At 38.3% G+C, this 24498-nt stretch overlaps 1 protein-coding gene across 1 annotated transcript; it reads right to left on the minus strand.

The window, feature by feature from the left end:
* Positions 1 to 5783: 5783 nt before the first annotated feature.
* On the minus strand, positions 5784 to 6343 carry LOC128194961 (uncharacterized). Its single transcript, XM_052871583.1, has 2 exons — positions 6112 to 6343; positions 5784 to 6025 (listed from the first exon to the last, which is right to left on the minus strand). The coding sequence occupies exons 1-2, from the start codon at positions 6317 to 6319 to the stop codon at positions 5838 to 5840; spliced, it is 396 nt and encodes a 131-aa protein (XP_052727543.1). The 5' UTR covers positions 6320 to 6343; the 3' UTR covers positions 5784 to 5837.
* Between the last annotated feature and the right edge of the window lie 18155 nt (positions 6344 to 24498).

Here is a 24498-nt window from a genome sequence, read left to right on the forward strand (position 1 = left end):
GTGATAAAAAAAAAAAAGACAGGATGAAAAAAAATTGATGAGAAAAAGAGAAAATTGAAAAATAATTTTGTGAATAATGGAGTCGAGAAAGGATTGAATTAGAGGTTTTGGTGAAATTTCACTGTGTTTACATTTTTTTCCTAGTGCACCTCTAATTCTTCTGAGATCTAGCTACTTTTCCAAATTTATCCCTCCTTGTCCTTGGCCTCATTACAACCCATAAAAGACCTTTTGATCTGAACATGCATATGTTTTTAAGTATTGATAATTAGAAGCTTGCCAAGTCTACTTGTGTTTGCTTTCTTGAGTGCATTGAGTGACATTGATTTACCTTAAACACTTGAGAGAAACACTGTAGTGCATCTGTGAGGTTTCGTTATTTTTGAATCACCTCTTGAACTAATTAATCATTTTGCTGTGTATTGAATTGCTTGGATGATTTCTGTAAGTATATGCTTTATTTGATTTGTGTTGGATAATTTCTACTTCTTTTATTTGTCCAAGAATTCTTGAGAACTGTGTAAATTTGGTTTATTTTTCTCGTGAATCTTTATTTTCTGTGTGCTGCGTTTTATGTCACCATTCCTGAAAGTCCTTTGAATTATTCCCTGATTTGCGTCTTAATTTTGCCCAGGAGTGCAAAAGACTAAGTGTGGTCTATTTTGATGAATCATTATTTTATTCACTTCATTTAGTTTATTGTGCTAGAATTAATCAGGGAATTGTGCTTAATTGTCCAGTATTTTCCCATTTTACTGAATTGAGCCTAATCCGATCAGAAATTCTTATTTTAATTAATTTGAATTATCTGAAACGAATTATTTACATTATTGAGTGCAGGAAAAAATTTGGAAAATATTTTTGGACATTTAGACTTTCTGTACAAATTCCCAATTTCTCTCGGGTAATCGTTTACAGGGCTGCTGTAAACGATTACCAGTTCCTTTTTGAACACTCTCACTCATTCCTTGCACAGCTTGCTCCTCCAAGTCACGAGGGTCACCCCACACTCCTTGGCCTCACATCACATCACCATCCACCCTCTCCCACCACTGGAACACCTGAACAAGCCTCAGACAGGGGCAGAAGTGCCTAAGAGTCAGTTTTTTTGCCAATGGTGACCTGTGTTCACCTGACTGAGTACCTGTGTTGGACTTTCTGTACAAATTTGCAATTCCTCTCGGGTAATCGTTTACAGGGGTGCTGTAAACGATTACCAGTGCTGCGTGAATGTTGTGTCAACTTGTGTGTCTTCGTTTGAGTTCAATTCTTATCCGTTTTGCATGCAATTTTTTTTCATAGTTTCGTCTGGATGTCTATTTTCACGTATAGTTTTTACTTTGTTCAAATTCGTTTTTTGCTGTTCCCAGTATTTATTTTACTCTCCTATGTCAGTCTAGTGATTACTATTTGAGTGACTTCTAATCTGTTTGCATTGTTTGCTTACTGTTTGATACTTGTGGTGGCTGGAATTGATCATTGGACGGTGTTAAGACCTCCCAACACTTTTAAGCAAGGTTGATTGGCACATCCACATAGAAAAGAATTTTAAATCATTTTGGTTGATAGCTCATGTTAGGAGGAATCCAAAATGCAATGTGCTGAATTTTATTGAATTAATGTTATGAAAGAGAAGTGCTCTCACGGCCAAGCAGCAGTAGCACGTTAGAGGAAGTTCTGGTTACATTACTTTGAAAATGTGTTGATTTCATTTGGATGCAAGGATGGCCCCATGCAGCTGCCACATAAGGAGGAAGTCATATTTCACACATAGCTCACGGGCACATATTATTTTGGGCAAAGTTCAGCAAATTGAAATGGAATCAAAAGAAGGGGACCACATTCTTTGAGAAGTCACGGCACATGAGAGAAAGATACAAGAAATGCTGAATTTTATTCCATGCATTACAAGGAAGTGGTACACACGGCCCACATGGGAAAAGATGTTCAGATTTTTTAGCATGTACACTTGGTGGAAAATTATTTTGCAAGCATTTGGAATAAAAATGAGAGCCACCACATCCCTTTGCTGAACGTAAATTCCAATTGGCTTCTTGGCCTTTGAAGAAAAATAGAACACATTTGGAGGGACCACCTTGTAGAAAACACACGGACCCATGGACATTTTATTTTGGCAAAACATTGAAAGCATACATTCAGAAATTAAGCACTTGCAAAGAGCCACCACTTCTCACGGCATTTAGTTGGCAGCAAGAGAAAGATGGTGTCACGGCCTTGAAAGAAGGAGAAGCCACCAAGAGTGAAGAGGGGCCGGACGTGGAAAGGAAGAGGAGTTGATTCATTGTCTTGGAATGGAGAAGGATGTATGCGGGAACAAATGGAAGAAGCAAGGCAAAGGTGAAGAGCTTGTTACGGCCTGGCAGGAAGAATGAAAGTGCTGCACGGTGATGGCTGGAAACTAGGAGAAGAAGCTTAACACTCCACGGTCTTGGTCCAGTTGAAGCTGCAACGTGCAAAGTGGAGATGAGGGGAAGAAAATTCACGTAGTTGGTCTAGCAAAGAAGGGTGTGCTACGACTGATTGAAGAAGACAAGAAATGGAGGGGTCCCACCCTATTCTTTGGCAAATATAGGAGTGAAGAAAGTCTTCAACCTACGGGGGACAAAAACAAAACCTGCTACCAACCAAAACAGGCAGCAGGCAGCAGATTTCCTATGGGAATGTGTCAGAGAAATGGCTATAAAATGGAGCAGCAGCAAAGAAGCAATTTAGGAGATTTAGGAGTAGGAAATAGGGGTGGTTTCTGAGAAGTTCAATTTTCATTTTCTCCTCCCCTCTTGGGGAGGTTTTGCTTGTTTTAAATTTCACTTCAAGGATTGAATTTTCCATTCTGCATTTCTCAATCAATGTTCGTTGAATTTTATTTTCATTTACCGTTTTCTGCAAATTACCGTCTCTGCAATTTATCGTTTTCTGAAATTATCGTTTGCTTGTTTTAAATTCTGAATTCTCTTTATTTTACCGTTTGCTGTTACGTTTTTGCATGTTTACTGTTCCATTTTTACTGTCTTTTACCGCTTGTTTTTACCATTGTTAAAATTTATTTCTAACGTTTTTAATTCTGTTTTATTTAATTTCCAGTTTGTTTTAATTTTATTTTACCATATCAAAACATTCACAAACCCCCCCCCCCCACTTCGTGTAAAAAAATCTGAGACTAAACCACCAAAATTGGTCCTTGAGAGACGACCTAGGAGTCAAATCCTAGTAATATACTGCATTAATTCTTGTATCAAATTTGTATGACCGCGACAGTCGTATCAAATTTTGGTTTGGTTTTAGATTTTTGTTGTATAAAGTTTTGTTCTGTTAATATGTTTGTTTTGTGTGTTTTGTCTTGTATATTTTTGTAGGCGACAACGACACCTTCAGCAAATTTTGGCGGCGTTGTCACTTCAGTTCCAGGTTTTTTGTTTTAGATTTTTACTGTGTTAATATATATTGTGTATATATATGTTTAATTGTGCTATGTTCTGTATTTAGTTGTAATTAAAAAAAAAATTTAATTAAATCTTTTACTATTGATGTTCTGTCTTATGTGTGCTTGTAGCATGTATAAATGTGTTTTGTTTTATCTGTTTCGTAATTTTTAGTTTTTAGTTTTTATTTTTATTTTTCATGTCTACCTATTTTAATTATGTGATTAGTGCTTATTCTGCGAGTGCCTGTAATTATGATTCTCTTTCTGCATATTACTCTGATTTTTGTGCTGATTTTAATACTGAAAAAAATATGGATCATCCTCAATTTCCTGAGCTCACTCCTCGTGAGCCGGTCCCACCTACAAAGGATGATTTTTATTGTGTTCTTAGCACTGGACTGATATATCTGCTCCCTAAGTTTCATGGTTTTGCTGGAGAATGCCCACATAGACATTTGGAGGAGTTCCACAACATTTGCTCTTCAATGAAGCCTCCACATGTCCCTCTTGATCACATTTTCTTGAGGGCATTTCCGCACTCATTACAAGGAGCAGCTAAGGATTGGCAAGACTCTCTTCCTCTAGGATCCGTTACCAATTGGGGATATCTTGAGCTTCAGTTTGTGAGCAAATTCTCCCCTGAGCAATATGGATACATCAACGATCCTGAGTGGAACAATCTTAACAATGAATGGTACGATACCCCACAAGATCATTATCAAGAACCACCATTCGAGAGTCCTTTCATGCCTCCACCAGTCCAGCAATATCAGAATCAGCAGTATAATGCCTCTGCCCAAACAACTCCTCAGCCTTCAACTTCTGAACCTACATTGAAGGAGTTATTGGAGCAGATGACCATGCAGAATCTCAAGTTCAAGCAGGAGAGCATGAAGATCCAGCAGGAAACTCAAGCTGCCATGCAGAATCTGAGTGATCAGATCGGGCAGATGGCCACTCTTGCACTTGAGGAGAATGCTGAATATTTTGAGGACCAGGCAAGAATAAGCAGTAGTTCTGAACCAGGTAGACCACCTTCATCTTCCCACACTCTACCAATCTTCAAGGAAGTGGAGGTAAGCATACCGCAAATTGATTATTCTGTTGACTGTGTTATTAAAGATTATGCTGATGATAGGTATGCTTGTAATCATATTGTTGCTGAGCATGTTTTTAATTCTCCCTCTGAACATGAATCTGAGCCTGTTATAGATATTGTTTCTACATTTGAAACTGATTCATGTTATGAGGTTGTATCTAAGGCTCAGTATGATGAATTGGGATTGGGTGTTATACCTCTACATGACATTTCTGTGGAACCATTGTGCACTAACCATATTGTAGGAGGTACATATAAATTTGATCAGCATGCACCCACACTGGAAGACAAAGGTGCCAGTACATACAGCAGTTCGAAGATCAAAAGGCACCTACTAAATCCGCTCAGAAACAATATTTGTTGTTTAGATCCGGCGGTGGAGGACATCTCACTACTTGATCAGATCTGGAGGATGAAGCAGTTCGTCCTCAACACTTTGATGCTGGATCCTGAGGCGAAGAACATCTCCCTACAAATCCAAAATTGGCAACTGCCACCCTGACCAGGGAAGTTTTCTTTTTCTTTCTTCCCCGTTTTCATATTTTTAGTGCACTTGTCCTTTATCTGTTTGTTGTTTTAGTTTATGATCTTATGCTTAGAAAACATTTAGGACAGTGTAGTTTAAGTGTGGTCTCGGGAAGATTCTTCATTTTGTTTTTATTTTAAGTTTGTTTTTCCTTTTCTTCTTAGTTTTCGAATTGTTATTTTTAAAAATAAAATAAAATAAAAAAATTTGTGATAAAATTTTTTGTTTAAAGCGTGCCAAATCTGTATTCTGATATGTATATTTATTTTCTTTCTTAGTTTTCAATTTGTTATCCTTAAAAAAAAATCATCAAAAATTCAAAAATTGTTTTGCGTAGTCCTTGATTTTATTTCGACCCTCAGTTTCTTATTATTTCATACCAATAATTCATTAAAAATTTTCACTTCAGATCTCATATTTTTTTTTCCTTATTTTTCTTCATTGAAAATATATTTTCTTAGTTGTCTCATACAGATTTTTGATTGAAAATTTTTAGACTAAGAAAATATTTCATTCATCAATGCAAAAATTACAGTAATGGAAAAATGGAGATTTAACAGATCTGAAAATGAAATTGCAGTAGATATATGTGAAAATAAAGTTGTTCAGGGGTCGATCATTTCTGATCGTTAATATTACACACCATAATAAATAAAAACATAAAAACTTAAAAAAAAATTAATTGTTTAGATTACATGCCTTATTCAAATTTTGGCCACACTCGGCCAGCAAAAACATTAAAAAAAAAAAAAAAAAAAAAACATAAAACATTAAAACTGGAAGAATTCACGAGCTGGTTGTGGTGGTCTAAGGGAGAGCGCCGTTGAAGGAGCTCTGGTTCGGAATGCAGAAGGCGTAGGTGGCGGGATTTGCCGTTCATCTTTGTCGTCGTCGATTATGATGGGAATGGGGAAGAGGTCCAACAGCCTCGGTGCCCTCATTATCACCCAGTCGTATTCTTTCAAACAAAAAAAAATGTGTTAATAATTGAAGAGGAAAAAAAAATCAAAATCAATAAAAATTGAGGTGTGATCAGGGTCTTACCATACATATATAGCGGCAGTTGTGAAAACTGAGTGCCAGTGGGGTCTATCTCCGCTTGCCAGCGCCTGACCCGATTGCCGTGGTTGTTGAACCAGCAGTGCACGTTGTATTCGCTGGCATCTCCGAAGATCCTTAGTCGAGACGTGATCTCGACAACTTGCGCTCTGCTTGGGTGTGTGACCCCAAAGTTGTAGATTCTGGTCATCATCTGGGTCTGATTTTCGGTAGGACGCCACCGCTGACTGGTGTATCTCTCTGATTCTATCTCACTCATCATTCCTCTCAATATATTCTAAATAAAAAAAAAAAAAAAACAACAACATAAAAAAAAAACATAAAAAATAATAAAAATAAATGGCATAAAAAAAAAATTAGATTAGTTCTGTGTTTTCTTTATTTGTTCTTGTTTTCCGTTAAATTTATTTTGTCCTGTCAGTATTTGATGTTTCTGTGTCTTGTCTCAGGTTTGTCCATTTTCCAGTTTTAGGTCCATCAGTTTTGTCCATGTTTAGGTCCAGGTCCTCGCATAGGGTCCTAACGGATCTAGGTCCAGTGTTTTGTCCATTCTTTTTGATTTTAGTTTGATTTTTAGTTGTTTTTTTTGTGTGCGTAATAATAAACAGAAAACTGGAAAAGCTGAATATAAAAAAAATACAAAAATAATAGTAAGGGCAGGAAAGCATAAACAGGGGGCAGGGGGAGAGGCAGGTAATGCAGAAAAGAAAATAAAATAGGAAAAGCATAAATAAAAATGGAAGCAGGAAAAAGGAAAAAATAAAGAAGGGCAGAGAAGAAAAATAATGGAAAGCAGAAAATGGAAACGGGAAATAAAAGCAGAGAAAAGAGAAGAGAGAGGATGAAGGAAAGAAAGAAAGGGAGAGTAGGCATGAGGAAAGCAGAGAAAGTGTAAAGGAAAGAATTTATATGAAGGAAAGAGGAAGGTGTAGAGGACTTACCTAGAGTAGTAGGGCTTGCAGAGGCTCCTCGAGGTTCTCAGACTCTTCAGAAGGCGCGGTGGCAGAGGCTCCGCGCAGACTCCAGACGCTCAGGAGAGAGCAGAGAGAGCAGAGAGAGCAGAGAGAGAGAGTTGAGAGAGAAGCAGAGAGTAGAGAGTGAGAGTCAGGAAATGGCGCTCAGACGCTGAGGAGGTGCCTATTTATAGCTAAAATTCCGCCACTATAGCAACAGTTCTGGTCATTGCCACCGAAACTGTTGTCACAGTGCCGGTCATCTCCTTTTTCAAAAAAAAAAAAAAAAAAAATCTTTTTAGCATCTACTGATGGGTGCTAAGTGTTTTAGACATCTGCTGATGGATGTCCCTGATAACATCTACTGATGGATGTTACTGAAAATTTTCTTCCCATTTTTCCTAACTTTTTATTGCACTTGTCTATATTATTTGACTGCTCTGAAATTGATAATTTGATGATTGTTACACACTGAGGACATTGTGTGATTTAAGTGTGGTCTACTGGGGAGAAATTCTGATTTTTCTGTTAGTTTCTATTAGTATGTATTTTGTGTGTGAAATTTTTTGTTTTGCGTGTGAAATTTTTCTGTTTTAAGTTGTTTTCAGTGTTCTTGAGTGCAATAAATTTTACATTTTTCTCTTGATTTCTAGAGTTTGTTTAAGTTGTAGATTTATCCTTCACTTCACTTGGTTAATACTTACAGTCTGAAATCCTTGCTTTTCTCTGCTTGGAAAGATGATTATGTGTTTAAGAGGTTGAATTGATTATAACACGGATACCCTGTGTGAGATTTGAGCCACTTAATTTTCTTTCTTGTGTGATATGTATCTTGATTGCTTGCACATATGCCTTGGCTTGACTCTTGTTGATATACTTGATTGATATGCATGATCGGAAATGACAAAGGCATTTTTGTTCTTGAACCTCTCTAGCCAAATAAGCCTACCCTGTTATTATCCTTTGAAACCCCTTTGAGCCTATACTGTATTTATTTCCTTGTGATTGAATCTCATACACTGATCCTAAGTAAAAACAATGATTACCTTAACCTTAGGAAAGTCTGGAGCTATAGAAGTATTTCGAGAATAAGTGTGGTCTCCTTGGGAATTCTGATGAATTGGCTAGTTGGTTCCTCATCATGTTTTGAAATGATAATTTATATCCTGTTGTGTGATAAAAAAAAAAAAAAGACAGGATGAAAAAAAATTGATGAGAAAAAGAGAAAATTGAAAAATAATTTTGTGAATAATGGAGTCGAGAAAGGATTGAATTAGAGGTTTGGGTGAAATTTCACTGTGTTTACATTTTTTTCCTAGTGCACCTCTAATTCTTCTGAGATCTAGCTACTTTTCCAAATTTATCCCTCCTTGTCCTTGGCCTCATTACAACCCATAAAAGACCTTTTGATCTGAACATGCATATGTTTTTAAGTATTGATAATTAGAAGCTTGCCAAGTCTACTTGTGTTTGCTTTCTTGAGTGCATTGAGTGACATTGATTTACCTTAAACACTTGAGAGAAACACTGTAGTGCATCTGTGAGGTTTCGTTATTTTTGAATCACCTCTTGAACTAATTAATCATTTTGCTGTGTATTGAATTGCTTGGATGATTTCTGTAAGTATATGCTTTATTTGATTTGTGTTGGATAATTTCTACTTCTTTTATTTGTCCAAGAATTCTTGAGAACTGTGTAAATTTGGTTTATTTTTCTCGTGAATCTTTATTTTCTGTGTGCTGCGTTTTATGTCACCATTCCTGAAAGTCCTTTGAATTATTCCCTGATTTGCGTCTTAATTTTGCCCAGGAGTGCAAAAGACTAAGTGTGGTCTATTTTGATGAATCATTATTTTATTCACTTCATTTAGTTTATTGTGCTAGAATTAATCAGGGAATTGTGCTTAATTGTCCAGTATTTTCCCATTTTACTGAATTGAGCCTAATCCGATCAGAAATTCTTATTTTAATTAATTTGAATTATCTGAAACGAATTATTTACATTATTGAGTGCAGGAAAAAATTTGGAAAATATTTTTGGACATTTAGACTTTCTGTACAAATTCCCAATTTCTCTCGGGTAATCGTTTACAGGGCTGCTGTAAACGATTACCAGTTCCTTTTTGAACACTCTCACTCATTCCTTGCACAGCTTGCTCCTCCAAGTCACGAGGGTCACCCCACACTCCTTGGCCTCACATCACATCACCATCCACCCTCTCCCACCACTGGAACACCTGAACAAGCCTCAGACAGGGGCAGAAGTGCCTAAGAGTCAGTTTTTTTGCCAATGGTGACCTGTGTTCACCTGACTGAGTACCTGTGTTGGACTTTCTGTACAAATTTGCAATTCCTCTCGGGTAATCGTTTACAGGGGTGCTGTAAACGATTACCAGTGCTGCGTGAATGTTGTGTCAACTTGTGTGTCTTCGTTTGAGTTCAATTCTTATCCGTTTTGCATGCAATTTTTTTTCATAGTTTCGTCTGGATGTCTATTTTCACGTATAGTTTTTACTTTGTTCAAATTCGTTTTTTGCTGTTCCCAGTATTTATTTTACTCTCCTATGTCAGTCTAGTGATTACTATTTGAGTGACTTCTAATCTGTTTGCATTGTTTGCTTACTGTTTGATACTTGTGGTGGCTGGAATTGATCATTGGACGGTGTTAAGACCTCCCAACACTTTTAAGCAAGGTTGATTGGCACATCCACATAGAAAAGAATTTTAAATCATTTTGGTTGATAGCTCATGTTAGGAGGAATCCAAAATGCAATGTGCTGAATTTTATTGAATTAATGTTATGAAAGAGAAGTGCTCTCACGGCCAAGCAGCAGTAGCACGTTAGAGGAAGTTCTGGTTACATTACTTTGAAAATGTGTTGATTTCATTTGGATGCAAGGATGGCCCCATGCAGCTGCCACATAAGGAGGAAGTCATATTTCACACATAGCTCACGGGCACATATTATTTTGGGCAAAGTTCAGCAAATTGAAATGGAATCAAAAGAAGGGGACCACATTCTTTGAGAAGTCACGGCACATGAGAGAAAGATACAAGAAATGCTGAATTTTATTCCATGCATTACAAGGAAGTGGTACACACGGCCCACATGGGAAAAGATGTTCAGATTTTTTAGCATGTACACTTGGTGGAAAATTATTTTGCAAGCATTTGGAATAAAAATGAGAGCCACCACATCCCTTTGCTGAACGTAAATTCCAATTGGCTTCTTGGCCTTTGAAGAAAAATAGAACACATTTGGAGGGACCACCTTGTAGAAAACACACGGACCCATGGACATTTTATTTTGGCAAAACATTGAAAGCATACATTCAGAAATTAAGCACTTGCAAAGAGCCACCACTTCTCACGGCATTTAGTTGGCAGCAAGAGAAAGATGGTGTCACGGCCTTGAAAGAAGGAGAAGCCACCAAGAGTGAAGAGGGGCCGGACGTGGAAAGGAAGAGGAGTTGATTCATTGTCTTGGAATGGAGAAGGATGTATGCGGGAACAAATGGAAGAAGCAAGGCAAAGGTGAAGAGCTTGTTACGGCCTGGCAGGAAGAATGAAAGTGCTGCACGGTGATGGCTGGAAACTAGGAGAAGAAGCTTAACACTCCACGGTCTTGGTCCAGTTGAAGCTGCAACGTGCAAAGTGGAGATGAGGGGAAGAAAATTCACGTAGTTGGTCTAGCAAAGAAGGGTGTGCTACGACTGATTGAAGAAGACAAGAAATGGAGGGGTCCCACCCTATTCTTTGGCAAATATAGGAGTGAAGAAAGTCTTCAACCTACGGGGGACAAAAACAAAACCTGCTACCAACCAAAACAGGCAGCAGGCAGCAGATTTCCTATGGGAATGTGTCAGAGAAATGGCTATAAAATGGAGCAGCAGCAAAGAAGCAATTTAGGAGATTTAGGAGTAGGAAATAGGGGTGGTTTCTGAGAAGTTCAATTTTCATTTTCTCCTCCCCTCTTGGGGAGGTTTTGCTTGTTTTAAATTTCACTTCAAGGATTGAATTTTCCATTCTGCATTTCTCAATCAATGTTCGTTGAATTTTATTTTCATTTACCGTTTTCTGCAAATTACCGTCTCTGCAATTTATCGTTTTCTGAAATTATCGTTTGCTTGTTTTAAATTCTGAATTCTCTTTATTTTACCGTTTGCTGTTACGTTTTTGCATGTTTACTGTTCCATTTTTACTGTCTTTTACCGCTTGTTTTTACCATTGTTAAAATTTATTTCTAACGTTTTTAATTCTGTTTTATTTAATTTCCAGTTTGTTTTAATTTTATTTTACCATATCAAAACATTCACAAACCCCCCCCCCCCCACTTCGTGTAAAAAAATCTGAGACTAAACCACCAAAATTGGTCCTTGAGAGACGACCTAGGAGTCAAATCCTAGTAATATACTGCATTAATTCTTGTATCAAATTTGTATGACCGCGACAGTCGTATCAAAGGTGTATGATTATAGTATGGTTTGATTTATTAATATAATGAAATCTGTATAGTATGAGAATTGATAATGGATATGAATTTTCAAAGTAAGAATCACATGAGAAAGGTTGAGTTAACTTAGTTGAAAATCTGGATATGATAAATTCCCTATGATAAATTACGCTCGTCATCGTACGGTCTTATACCGTTCGGTTTCCCTGAAAATTACTTAGAGTAAAATTCTTTCATTTGGGAAGAATTCGATTTGAGAACGAGCGTCCTTATTTCGAATTACTATGTTTGAGCGTTCGGCTCAGCATAGAGATGTCGTACACCTTAAATTGAATAAAACTGAAATAAGTAACGTTCGGTCTTATACCAAGTGTTCGTCCTAAATAGCGCTCGGTCTTATACCAAGCGTTCGTCCTAAATAGCGCTCGGTCTTATACCAAGCGTTCGTCATAATTGATGCTCGGTCATCTACCTAGCGTTCGTCATAATCGGTTTTCGGTCACATACGAAGCGCTCGTAATATTGAATAATCACTTGGATAAAACAGCGTTCGTTCAAGTATTAAAATATTCATCTTCTTACGTTCGTTCAAATACTAGTATCGGTTTTTCATATGCAAACTTCTTCAAAGAAAATTTCTAAGTATTATTGAACATCCTTCTTATATTAAATCTGGTCCAAGATCTCTATTATGAAATTTTTCTAAGTATCAGTACACCTTCAATTGAGTCAGTTCATTTAACTGACCAAATAGATAGTCACGTTCGTCCATCCAGTGCCTTATTTGGACGTTCGTCCTAATCCTTGAAAGGACGGAACGTTCGCCTTTTTATACTCTTAAATCTAAAGATGAGAAGGATGATAATTTATAAGAAATTACAGTGTGAACACTATATTAAATGATTATACGATTATGGAATTTGAACGAGCGTTCCAAGGAGGAACGTATCAGATATGTTAAATATTAAGTTTGGTAAAGTATGACTGTGGATAAGTTAGGACTCGTTGTCCATCCTGATGTTCCGTGATACTCATCTTCATGTAGAGGAGGGTAGTCATGTGTGGGAACGGCAGGAGGTCCTTAGTCCATAAGTTAACATGGGCGACGTAAGAACGGACTAACCTCGAGTGGCAGCTGTTGAGTGTATCCCAGTTACTACACCAATCGGGTGCAAGGACGCTTGTAACTACACAGATTCATACAGTCCGGACGGTCGGTCTAGTATATATATATGAATATGTTGGATGATGTTATATGTTGAGTTATGTGTTATGTGTTTGAATGAATTGAAATGTTAGTGAATGTGTTGACGTATGAATTAAATTACTTAAGCTTACCCTTTCGTTTTTCCTTGTGTTGTCTATTGTCTATGTACGTTCGTCCTGTCTTTGCAATGATCATCCGTGTGGATGTGAGCAGATGGAGGTGCGTCACTTGAAGAAGTGCTAGAAGAAGAAAATTTGGAAGACGCCAATCTGGTGAAAGTGGAAGTTAAAGCCGAGCCTTAGAGCGCTCGCGTGTTTGCTTTCTTAGTTTGTTAGTTTTATTTTAGGACGTTCGGTCATAGTTTTGTAAGACCGTTCGTCTCTGAACTTTCTGTCTTTATCGCGTTCGTTATTTCTGTATGTTAAACCGTTCGTTTTTTTTTTTCCGCTCGTTATTTAATATTTGAAGTAATTGCGTGTGGATTATGTTGATTGTTTTATATTGAACCCTAGGATAGAAAACATGTTTATATCTGCTTGGATTTTTTTTGGTTGTATTGCAAGTGAGGGTTTGAATTTGCATTATATTCTCCCTTCACACACATTATGCATATCATGAGTGGGGCCCTATACCCGGGTCTGAGCGCAACATAGAAATAGAGGGGTTGTGTAGCGGTGTCACTCTGGGATGTACTTCCTGTCTGACTATCGTGAGAACTCCAGCTAGAGTCTGTTCTCTTCATTTGTGTCTCCACATCTAGTTGATTACTCTGACTGTTGTGGAGAAATAGTGAAAAGAGCCATAGCTCTAGTGGCCTTGATTTAAGGATTAGGAAGCTATCCTTGTGAGTGCATATATTTGGCCTTAGAACTTTAGTCACTCAACCTTCGATAAGACACAAAAGGGAGATTAATTGTTCAAGTTTGTCTGTCAGTCTTTTTCTTTCTATAAATGTGTCATGTTTCTTTCGATAAAAAAAAGAAGAAAAGAAGAAAAAAATTGATAAATAAATAAATAAAGTTTGAATTCATAATTAATTTTGTCTCGAAATCATTCTAAGAAAAAAAAAACGAAAAAATTACACTTTCTTAATTTTTGGGGCAACACCTTTCTTGCTTGTGTATGGGATGGAAGCGGTATTTCCATTTGGGGTTCAATCAGAGGAAGCGAAGTAGGTTTAAGCCCAATTAAATTAACTCGATTTCATAAAAAAAAAGAAAAAAGAAAAGAAAAAAAAAAGGATTAACGGCAGTGTGCCAGGGGCAATTGCACCAAGAACGAATCGCAAGAATAAAAAAAAAAATCAAAATTGTAAATATGTTGGGGCAATATAAATCATCTAATACATCTTTTTTTCATACAAATAAAATGCGAATTGTTGTTATCCTTCAAAAAAAAAAATTTTTGTTTTTCTTTCAAATGAAAATTAATTTTTTCCGCATGTATATATATATATTTCTTAAAAATAAAAAATTTAAAAAAAACAAATATAATTAACTCATAAAAAAAAAATTGAAACCATATTTTTAAGCTTTGAGAATTGTTTTTTGTTTAGTTAAGACTCAATTGTGCATTTTTCTTGTGTCCGTTTTCAATAAAAAATGAACCAAATAAAATCATAAATAAAAAAGGAAAATTTTCAAAAAAAAAAAAAAGAGGGTCATCAAAATTCAAATTCTTATTGTTCAAAATTGTTTTGTCCTTATTTCGATCAGAGGCTTACTTTTAGTCCTTTTTTTCGTTATTTCACATAAATAATTCCTTAAAAATTTTATCATGTTCATAACTTTCACTTCGGATCTCATTTTATTCGAAGTCAATTTTCTTTATTTTCTTTGTAAATAAATTATTTTCTTTAAAACCCATTTTTTCATTATTTTGTACAAATTGGAAATTTTGTTTAGATCGAATAAGAAAGACATAAGATTTCATCAGAGTGAAATTTACAGTAATATACAGAGGAAAGAAAAATGAACAGATATAGGATTATTGAGATTGAACGGAAATACAAAATTAAATACAATTATTGAAAAAACCGAATACACTGAAGCGGTCTTAACATAAAAAAAAAATATAAAAAAAAACAAAAAAAATTACATTTGTAGTCTTCTTGAGGAGACTATTCATCAACAGAAAAGACATAAAAAGAAAAACATAACAAAAAAAAATAATAAAAAATACTAATAAAAATAAAAGATGTGCAGGGATCGATCAATAATGATCGTTAAGGTTATAGTCCTCCAAAAAAAAAAACAAAACAAAAACAAAAACAAACATAATAATAACAAAATAAAGATGTGTAGAGGTCGATCACTAGTGATCAGTAATATTACAGTCGAACAAAACAAAAAAAAAATCATAAAGATAAGGATGTTTATGGTTCGATCACTGGTGATTGTTAAGCTTACAGTCCAAAATAAAAAAACAAAAAAAAATATAAAATAAAAAAAAGAGCTAAAAATATAATAAAACTTTAAAATAGAAAGTGGTTACTGGGTGGCAATCTTAAGGTAAGCTCCGTCGAGGGAGCTCTGGTTCGGAATGCAGGAGGTGTAGGTGGAGGAATTTGTCGTTCATCTCTGTCGTCGTCGATGATGATCGGAATGGGGAACAGATCCAGCAGCCTCGGTGCCCTCATAACTACCCAGTCATATTCTTTCAACAAAAATTTGTATGTCAATAATTGAAGAGGAAGAGAAAAATTTCAATAAAAATAGAGATATGATCAGGGTTCTTACCATACATGTATCGCGATAACAGAGAAAAGATGGTGCTAGTGGGGTCTAAATCCGCTTGCAAGCGCCTGACCCGATTGCCATGATTGTTGAACCAGCAGTGCACGTTATATTCACTGGCTTCTCCGAAAGCCCTTAGTCGAGACGCAATCTCGACGACTTGGGCTCTGCTTGGATGTGTGACCCCATAATTGTATATGTTGGTCATCATCTAGATCTTATCATCAGTAGGACGCCACCGCTGACTGGTGTATCTCTCTATTTCCATCTCACTCATCCTTCCTCTCGAGTATTCTAAAGCATAAGAACAAAAACAAAACAAAAAAAGCAAAAAAAATATTAGATTCTTAGTTCGGTGTTTTCTTTATTTGTTTTTGTTTCCTTTTAGGTTTATTTTGTCCAGTCAGTCTTTGTTGTCTCGGTGACTAGTCTCAGATCTGTTTCACGGTCCTTGCAAAAGGGTCCTAAATGGATCTATGTCCAGTTGTCCTTGTCCATGTTGTTCAGGTAAATTAAGTTTCTGTGTTTATTTTAGTTTTAAGTGGGGTACGTGGCATTGTTCTACCCGATTGTCTCTGCCATACCTTCAATCGAAGGGAGATTAACGTCTGGTTTCCAGCCTATATACCCCTTAAGTTTTAAGACAATTGTGTTTTAAGTTTGGAAAAATGAAAATTGAAGGGGAGGAGAAGAAAGAAGACTCAAAAAGAAAAACAGAGAAAGGCGAGAGGGAAATAAAAGCAGACAAAGCATAAAGAGGAAGAATAAAAGAGCATGCAGGAAAGGAAGGCAGGAAAGAACAATAGAGGGGAAGCAAGAAAGAAAAGAAAAGTGGGAAAGCATAAAGGGAAGGGAAGAGGAAGAGCGGAAAGCGTAAAAGGAAGAACGAAAAAACTTAAAGGAAAGGAAGAGAGATTAAGAGTTCAGAAGACTTACCCGGAAGCGGAAGGCACACAGGGAGAAGCTCGTTGGAGGACTCGGACGCCTTCGAAGGCACACGGGGACAGAGGCTCCTCGCAGATCCAGACACTCAAGATAGAGAGAGAAAGGGAGAGCAAGAGAGAGAGTGCTCAGACTGAAATGTCGACCGACGCGGAGGAGCGCTCGATTTGTAGCCAAATTTTCCACTGTAGCCACAGTTTCGGTCGTTGCCACCGTTTGATGTCACAGTCCCGGTCTTTCTGAATTCAAAAATAAAAAAAATTGAAAATCTGAAAACGGGTAGGGTTTTGTTGGGTCAATCCGGCCCAATACAAGACTTCTTAGATGATCCGATTTCACAAAAAAAAAAGGTTTCCCCCTTTCCTCTTCCACAACATCATTGAACCATTTGAAGTAGTTGCAACCACCCTCTTCAGCACCACTCTGTATAAACAACAATCGATTCTCAAAAACACTTCCACATAATACAAACGTCAAATAAATCATACCTTATACTTCGAGCATCCCCAAAATTGCTTGCCACGATTCTTCAAAGTTTTAGCAGTTCTCAGTGCGCATCTCAGTCCACAGTGGCAAATCGGTGAACACAAATTACGGTTTTCCTTCCGCCACACACTGCATGTCGACGAACAACAAGAATGCTCCTTCGACATCGTCTTCGAACAACTACGTTCTTAAACCCACCCACCTGCGACGAACAACTACGTTCTTAAACCCACCTACCTGCGTCGAACAACGACGTTCTTAAACCCACCCACCTGCGTCAACCGATTTGGGGATTTCTTCAATTTAGGGATTCCTCCTTCTCATAAAGCTTTCGTTGTTTATGTTAAAAATCAAAACGTTGCGTTTTGATTTACAAATTTCACGTTTTTTAAATCTAAAAAACTCACCATTAAGCCAGGTCAATGCCACGTCAGTAACATTTCGTCATCTCAGCATCCCACTCATCAATTTTTTTAACGCCGTCCAACCAACTTAACGGGAAGGACTCAATTGATATCAATTTCCAAAATTAGGGACCATTTTGATACACTTTAAAAAACGAGGACCCAACTGAGACATTCGTACATAAATAGGGATGTAGAAAAGGATTAAACCTTAAATTAATTTTGTTTTCTAATTTTGTCAATTAATTAATTTTAGATAATAATTATTAAAATTATATTATTCAAATTTCATAGATTTATTTTATTTTATTCAAATTCATTTTACTTAATTTTTTATATTAAAGTAAATTTTAAAAAAATAATTAATTATTAATAATTTTATTTCATTAAAAATGATTTACATTAACCAAAATATAAAATGTGAAAATGTACAGATACATGACTTTATATATAGAAGTCGTGTACCCCTACATTTTTACTTCTTTTCATATTTCAATTAATCTAAATCATTTTTATTTAATAATTTATGTTCTTAAATATAATTTAGTTAATCTAAATTATATGTTATTAATAAATTATGTTTTTAAATATAATGAAATAAATATTTTTGATAGTATTAATTATGTTTTTAATTTTATCAATTAATTAATTTTAGATAATATTTATTACAATTATCTTACTCGAATTTTATAAGACCTTGTGTAACATCCCAAAATATAGTAATTACCATAGATTAGAATTAATTACAATTAACAGTAAAACATGCAGTCTTTACAATTAACAGAGTTCAAGGTTCAAAAGCCGAACGGATTGGATACAAAATAACGAGCGCAACACCGAAACAGGAAAGTAAACTAGAACGAACGGTTTTACAAAAGAATTAACCGAACGTCCAAATAAGCTAACATTTATAGCCTAACATCTACGAGCGCTCTAATCAAAACGAAAGACGGACGTTCTACTGCTCCGCTTTCACTTCCACTTCAACCAAGTTTTCTTCTTCGATTACCTCCTCTAAGGTGGCCTCGCCTTCTGCTCACATCCACACGGATGATCATTGCAAGACAGGACGAACGTACATAGACAGCAGGACAACACAAGGAAAACGAAAGGGTAAGCTTATAATATTTAATTCGTACATTCAACATATACGTTCAACATTCCAACTCACACATACAACATACAATTTAACACAATGTAACATAGAAATATATATATATATATATGTATTAGACCGACCGTCCGGACTGTATGAACCGTGTAGCTACAGGCGTCCTTGCACCCGAGTGGTGTAGTAGCCGGGATATACCTAATCAGCTGCCACTCGAGGTTAGTCCGTTCTTACGTCGCCCATGTTAACTTATGGACTAAGGACCTCCTGCCGTTCCCACACATGACTACCCTCTTCTACATGAAGATGAGCATCACGGAACATCAGGATGGACAAAGCCAGCATTAGCAATGGCCACAGTCATACTTTACCAAATTTAGCATTTAACATATATGAGACGTTCCTCCTTGGAACGCTCGTTCCAAATCCATAATTTTACAATCATGTAATATAGTGTTCACACGTCCTAATAGTTCATATTCATAACATTTTCATTCTATGTTCCACTTTCTTAAAAAGACGAACGTTCAACGTTCTGAAGGAAGAGGACGAACGTTAAAAGCCAGACTTAGGATAACCCATTATCGATCAGAAAGACTCCAGAGGAATACGACCATTTTCAGAATATTTTAAGTACCAAGAGGTCCGGTTGACTCAACTTGGACGAAGATACATCAAGAAGAATACTTAACTACGTTGGGAATCTTTTGTTAAAAAGGGGTCGACTGCCGGTCAATGACCGAACGCGCCAATGTAAATTTACTAATTATTTGGACGAACGCTATTTACGTTCGTTAAGGAATCAAAGATAAGGACGAGCGTTCGATTTAAGACCGAACACTACGTTAAGACGCACGCTAGGTAGATGACCGAAAACCAATCATGACGAACGCTTGGTTCAAGACCGAGCGCTCTTTAGAACGAACGCTTGGTATAAGACCGAGCGCTATTTAGAACGAACGTTCGGTATAAGACCGAGCGCTATTTAGAACGAACGTTCGGTATAAGACCGAGCGCTATTTAGGACGAACGCTTAGTGTAAGACCGAACGTTACTTAATTCCGTACCATTTAATTTAAGGCGTACGACAACTCTATGCTGAGCCGAACGCTCAAACATAGTAATTCGAAATAAGGACGCTCGTTCTCAAATCGAATTCTTCCCAAATGAAAGAATTCTACTCTAAGTTATTTCCAGGGAACACGAACGGTATAAGACCGTACGGTGACGAGCATACTTTATCATAGGGAGAATTTTTATATCCAGATTTTTCAACTATCTTAACTTTAACATTTTTCCTATGATTCATATCTCGTAACTTCATATCCATGCTTAATTCTCATACTATACAGATCTCATCATTTTAATACATCCATTCATACCATAGTCATACACCTTTCATACGTATCCAAATCAACATGCATTTCATCCAACAGAAAACATATACAATATCAGTGATCGCTCATAACAACTCAAACAGTATACTTTTTATACATCCAAATCAAATCATACAACATGCAAGTATAAATTAAACGTATAAGCTTCCCTTACCCGGATTGACAACCAAATTTGTCCTAGATGCAAAAGTGGCTTCGTCCAACTACGCTTTCCTTATGTTCTTGACTCTTCCAAAACAAATCTAACCACAGAAAACAGAACACTTAGACTACCTACTTGCATGCAACTACAACCCTAGTTTCCCAGAAACCTAAGGACGAGCTTCTGAAGGAGACTTACCAGTTTCCGCCTTTGAAATTGTTCGGTCTAGTTGGTAGCTTGCAGTTGGGCGAGCGTTCCTACGGTGCTGCAAGTTGATCGGAGAAGAGGCGTGAGATTTACAGTAGAGAGAAGTTGGGAGTTCTAGAGAGAAGTTGGAGAAGAAGAAAGGCCAAAGTTTCGTGAGGAAGAAGGTGAATGCAGAGAGTGAGGAGAAGTGTTTTCAGAGAAATAAATTTTTCTTCCCACCGTCAAACGGACATGCACTCTCATACAGACACTTGTTTCCCACTACAGATTTCCTAAGGTTCTAAAATTACACATGGCAGACATGCATGCGGTGCAAAGTGGGTTTTTAATTTCCCTGAGCAGTGATGTGGCGTGTATTAATGGTGATGTGACAGGGATTTGCAGTGCTGATTTTCTAGGGTCTCACATTCTCCCTAACTGCAAAAATTTTAGTCCTCGAAAATTAGAAACTTACCCATAAATAAGTGTGGATACAAGTCTCTCATAGCATCCTCCACTTCCCACGTTGAATCGCCAGTCTTCGCGTCCCACACCATTTTAACTAGACGAACGTCCTTTCCTTTATATAGCTTGGTGCGGCTGTCTTCCACGCGGACTGGTTGTAACTCCAGCGTTCGATCATGACGAAGTTGAACGTCTTCCAACTCCAGTACGTGAGATGGATTTGCTATGTACTTCCGAAGTTGGGAAACGTGGAAGACTGGATGCAGATTTGATAACTGTGGAGGCAAGGCAAGTTCATAAGCTACTGGTCCAATCTTCTTCAAAATCTGGTACGGCCCTATGAACTTGGGAGATAGCTTCTTTGGACGAACGGCTCGGCCTACACCAGTGATCGGATTGAGTCGAAGGAATACATGGTCACCTGCAGCGAACTCCAAGGGTCTTCTTCTTCTATCCGCATATGACTTCTGCCTGCTCAGGGATGTCTTCAATCTATCTTGGATTAACTTAACCTTCTCGGTCGTTTGCTGGATGAGCTCAGGTCCAGTTAGCACGTTCTCTCCATCTTGGAACCAACAAAGTGGCGTTCGGCACTTCCTCCCATAGAGAGCTTCAAACGGCGCCATACCTATGCTAGATTGATAGCTATTGTTGTACGTGAACTCTACTAGCGGCAAAACTTCATCCCAAGCGCCTAAGTGATCTAGGACGCACGTCCTCAGTAAATCTTCCAGCGTCTGGATGGTCCGTTCAGACTGGCCGTCCGTTTGAGGATGATACGCTAAACTCATCTGTAGTCTGCTTCCCAATTCGCCTTGTAAGGACTGCCAAAACCGAGATGTGAATCTCGTGTCTCGGTCAGAAATTATGCTTGAAGGCACCCCATGCAGACGAACGATCTCCTTGATATATAACTTAGCCAAATTCGTCATTGACATCTTCAAGTTTACGGCCAGGAAGTGGGCGCTCTTCGTTAGTCTATCCACGATCACCCAAATCGAGTCATGATTCCTGACCGTTCATGGTATATGAGTTACAAAGTCCATGGAGATGCTATCCCACTTCCATTCTGGAATCTCCAACTGCTGAAGTAAGCCACCTGGTCGTTGGTGTTCTGCCTTAGCTCTCTGACAGGTCAAACATGACGCTACAAAACGAGCGACATCACTTTTCATTCCAGGCCACCAGAACGAGCGTCGAAGATCTTGGTACATCTTAGTCATACCAGGGTGTATGCTAAGACGACTATGATGTGCTTCCTCCAATATGATCCGCTTCAGTTCGCCATCATTAGGAACGCACGTCCTACCCAGGTAACGCAACATGCCGTCCGTTCCCGTATTGAACTCCTTATCTTTATTCGAACCGAGCGTGCTTAAAATCTTCACCAGCTCTTCATCCTCACGTTGCTTCCTTCTAATCCGATCAAACACATTGCTAGAGATTCTAAGGTTACAGCATTTGATGCTGTTCGGTTCCAATTCAAACTGTAACCTTAGGTCTCGAAAGCTCTCAACCAAACTCAGCTCTTTAACCATCATCACCAAGACGTGAACTGTCTTCCTGCTTAGAGCGTCCGCCACTACATTAGCTTTCCCAGGATGGTACAGCAGCTCAAAATCATAATCTTTCAAAAATTCTAACCAACGCCTCTGCCTCATGTTCAACTCCTTCTGATCAAATAAGTATTTGAGGCTCTTGTGGTCACTGAAGACTTGGAACGTAGATCCGTACAAATAATGCCTCCAAATCTTCAGTGCAAAAACGACCGCTGCCAGCTCCAGGTCGTGCGTTGGGTAATTCCTCTCGTGAATCTTTAACTGACGAGACGCGTACGCTACCGCTCGTTTCTCTTGCATAAGCACACAGCCCAACCCTTGATGAGACGCGTCGCAGTATACTTCAAAGGGCTTGGACGTGTCCGGAATAATTAGCACTGGAGCGCTCGTCAACTTGTGCTTCAGCTCTTGAAAACGTTCTTCACACAGATCAGTCCAAGCGAACGGTCGATCCTTCCTAGTCAACTGAGTAAGCGGAGCTACTATTTTAGCAAACCCCTCAATAAAACGCCTATAGTAGCCCGCGAGCCCCACAAAGCTACGTACCTCAGTGACCGAACGAGGACTCTTCCAGTCCAATACCGCTCGTACCTTAGCTGGATCTACTGAAATACCTCCAGCCGACACCACATGCCCCAAAAACTGCACCTCCTTCATCCAAAATTCACACTTGGACAGCTTTGCATATAATTCCTTTTCCCTCAACACGGATAGTACTGCCCTCAAGTGTTCTTCGTGTTCGTCTTGTGTCTTGGAGTAGATGAGAATATCATCTATGAAGACGACCACGAACTTGTCCAGGTACGGCCTGAAGATGCGATTCATATAATCCATGAACACTGCAGGAGCGTTCGTCACTCCAAAAGGCATCACTACATACTCGTAGTGTCCATAACGAGACCTGAATGCTGTCTTCTGGATGTCGTCCTCCTTAACTCTGATTTGATGATATCCAGACCGCAAGTCAATCTTCGAAAATACCGTTGCCCCATGCAGTTGGTCCAACAAGTCATCAATCCTAGGCAACGGGTACTTGTTTTTGATGGTCAGCTTGTTCAATTGACGGTAATCTATACATAACCGAGAGCTGCCATCCTTCTTTTTCACTAAGAGCACAGGCACTCCCCAAGGTGATACGCTCGGCCTGATGAATTGTTTATCCATGAGCTCTTCAATCTGCTTCTTGAGTTCAACCAACTCTGCAGGCGCCATCCGGTATGGTTGAACTGAGATAGGCGCTGCCGTCGTCACCAAATCAATGGTGAATTCAACTTCACGAACAGGAGGCAGTCCCGGAATTTCTTCTGGAAAGACGTCCGCAAACTCATCCACAATTGATCGTCCATTACTGTCACTAGTGGACGATCGTTCTTTAACCAATCCTACGAATTCCTGATCTTCATGCGTCATAATCAGGAAACAGCTGGCGCCTTCCATAACGTCTTCTTTTAATTGACCGAGCGTTACTAATAACTCTTCTTCATCTTCTTCTGGAAAAATCAACTCCTTCTTGCCACAGTCTATAAGAATGCGATTGGCAGCCAACCAATCCATTCCTAAAATTACTTCTAACTCCTTCAAAGGCAAACAAATTAAGTTCACCTTATAACTATGCCCCTCAACCGCAATAGGACATCTAATGCATACGGTAGATGTCCTAAGCTCTCCAGCCGCTGGGGTTGACACCACCAAGTCGAACTGCATGTCTCTCTCTACTATTCCCAGTTTTTCAACACACGCCTTCGAGATGAAGGAGTGAGTTGCCCCCGAGTCATATAATACACGACATGGCATTCCATATAGCAAGCATTCACCAATTATAAGATTACCTGAGCTTGCTGCCTCTGCTCCAGTTATAGCATACACTCGTCCCACTGCTTGAGCCCGTCCACCTCTTGGCTGATTCCTTCCAGCGTTTGGTGGTCTCATTACCGCTCGTCCTCCCAAGTTGCACTCGTTCTCCAAATGCCCATTTCTTCCACAACGAGTACAATGTTTCCCGCCCACCAGCTGAGGGCATGACGAACGATAATGTGGTCCCCCACATTGGAAACAGGTGACGTTACCTTGCTGCCCAGACTGTCCGGTAGGAACCAGTGTTTGAGACCCACTTGCGCTTAATGACTGATTTGGACGAGCGTAAGGGGATCCCCTCTGATTGACATTACTCCTTGCTACGATTGGTCCCCTTACAGCCTGTTGTTGCTTCTTGTTTCTTTCCGCTTCTGCCATGTTCTTCTCTAAAACCTTGGCCCTCTCAACCATAGCAGGAAACGTCCGTATACAAAGACTGGAGATTAAAACCTTCAAGTCGCTCTGCAATCCGTTCTCAA

Source organism: Vigna angularis, chromosome 1 (assembly GCF_016808095.1).
Source record: "Vigna angularis cultivar LongXiaoDou No.4 chromosome 1, ASM1680809v1, whole genome shotgun sequence".
Classification (NCBI taxonomy): Eukaryota; Viridiplantae; Streptophyta; class Magnoliopsida; order Fabales; family Fabaceae; genus Vigna; species Vigna angularis.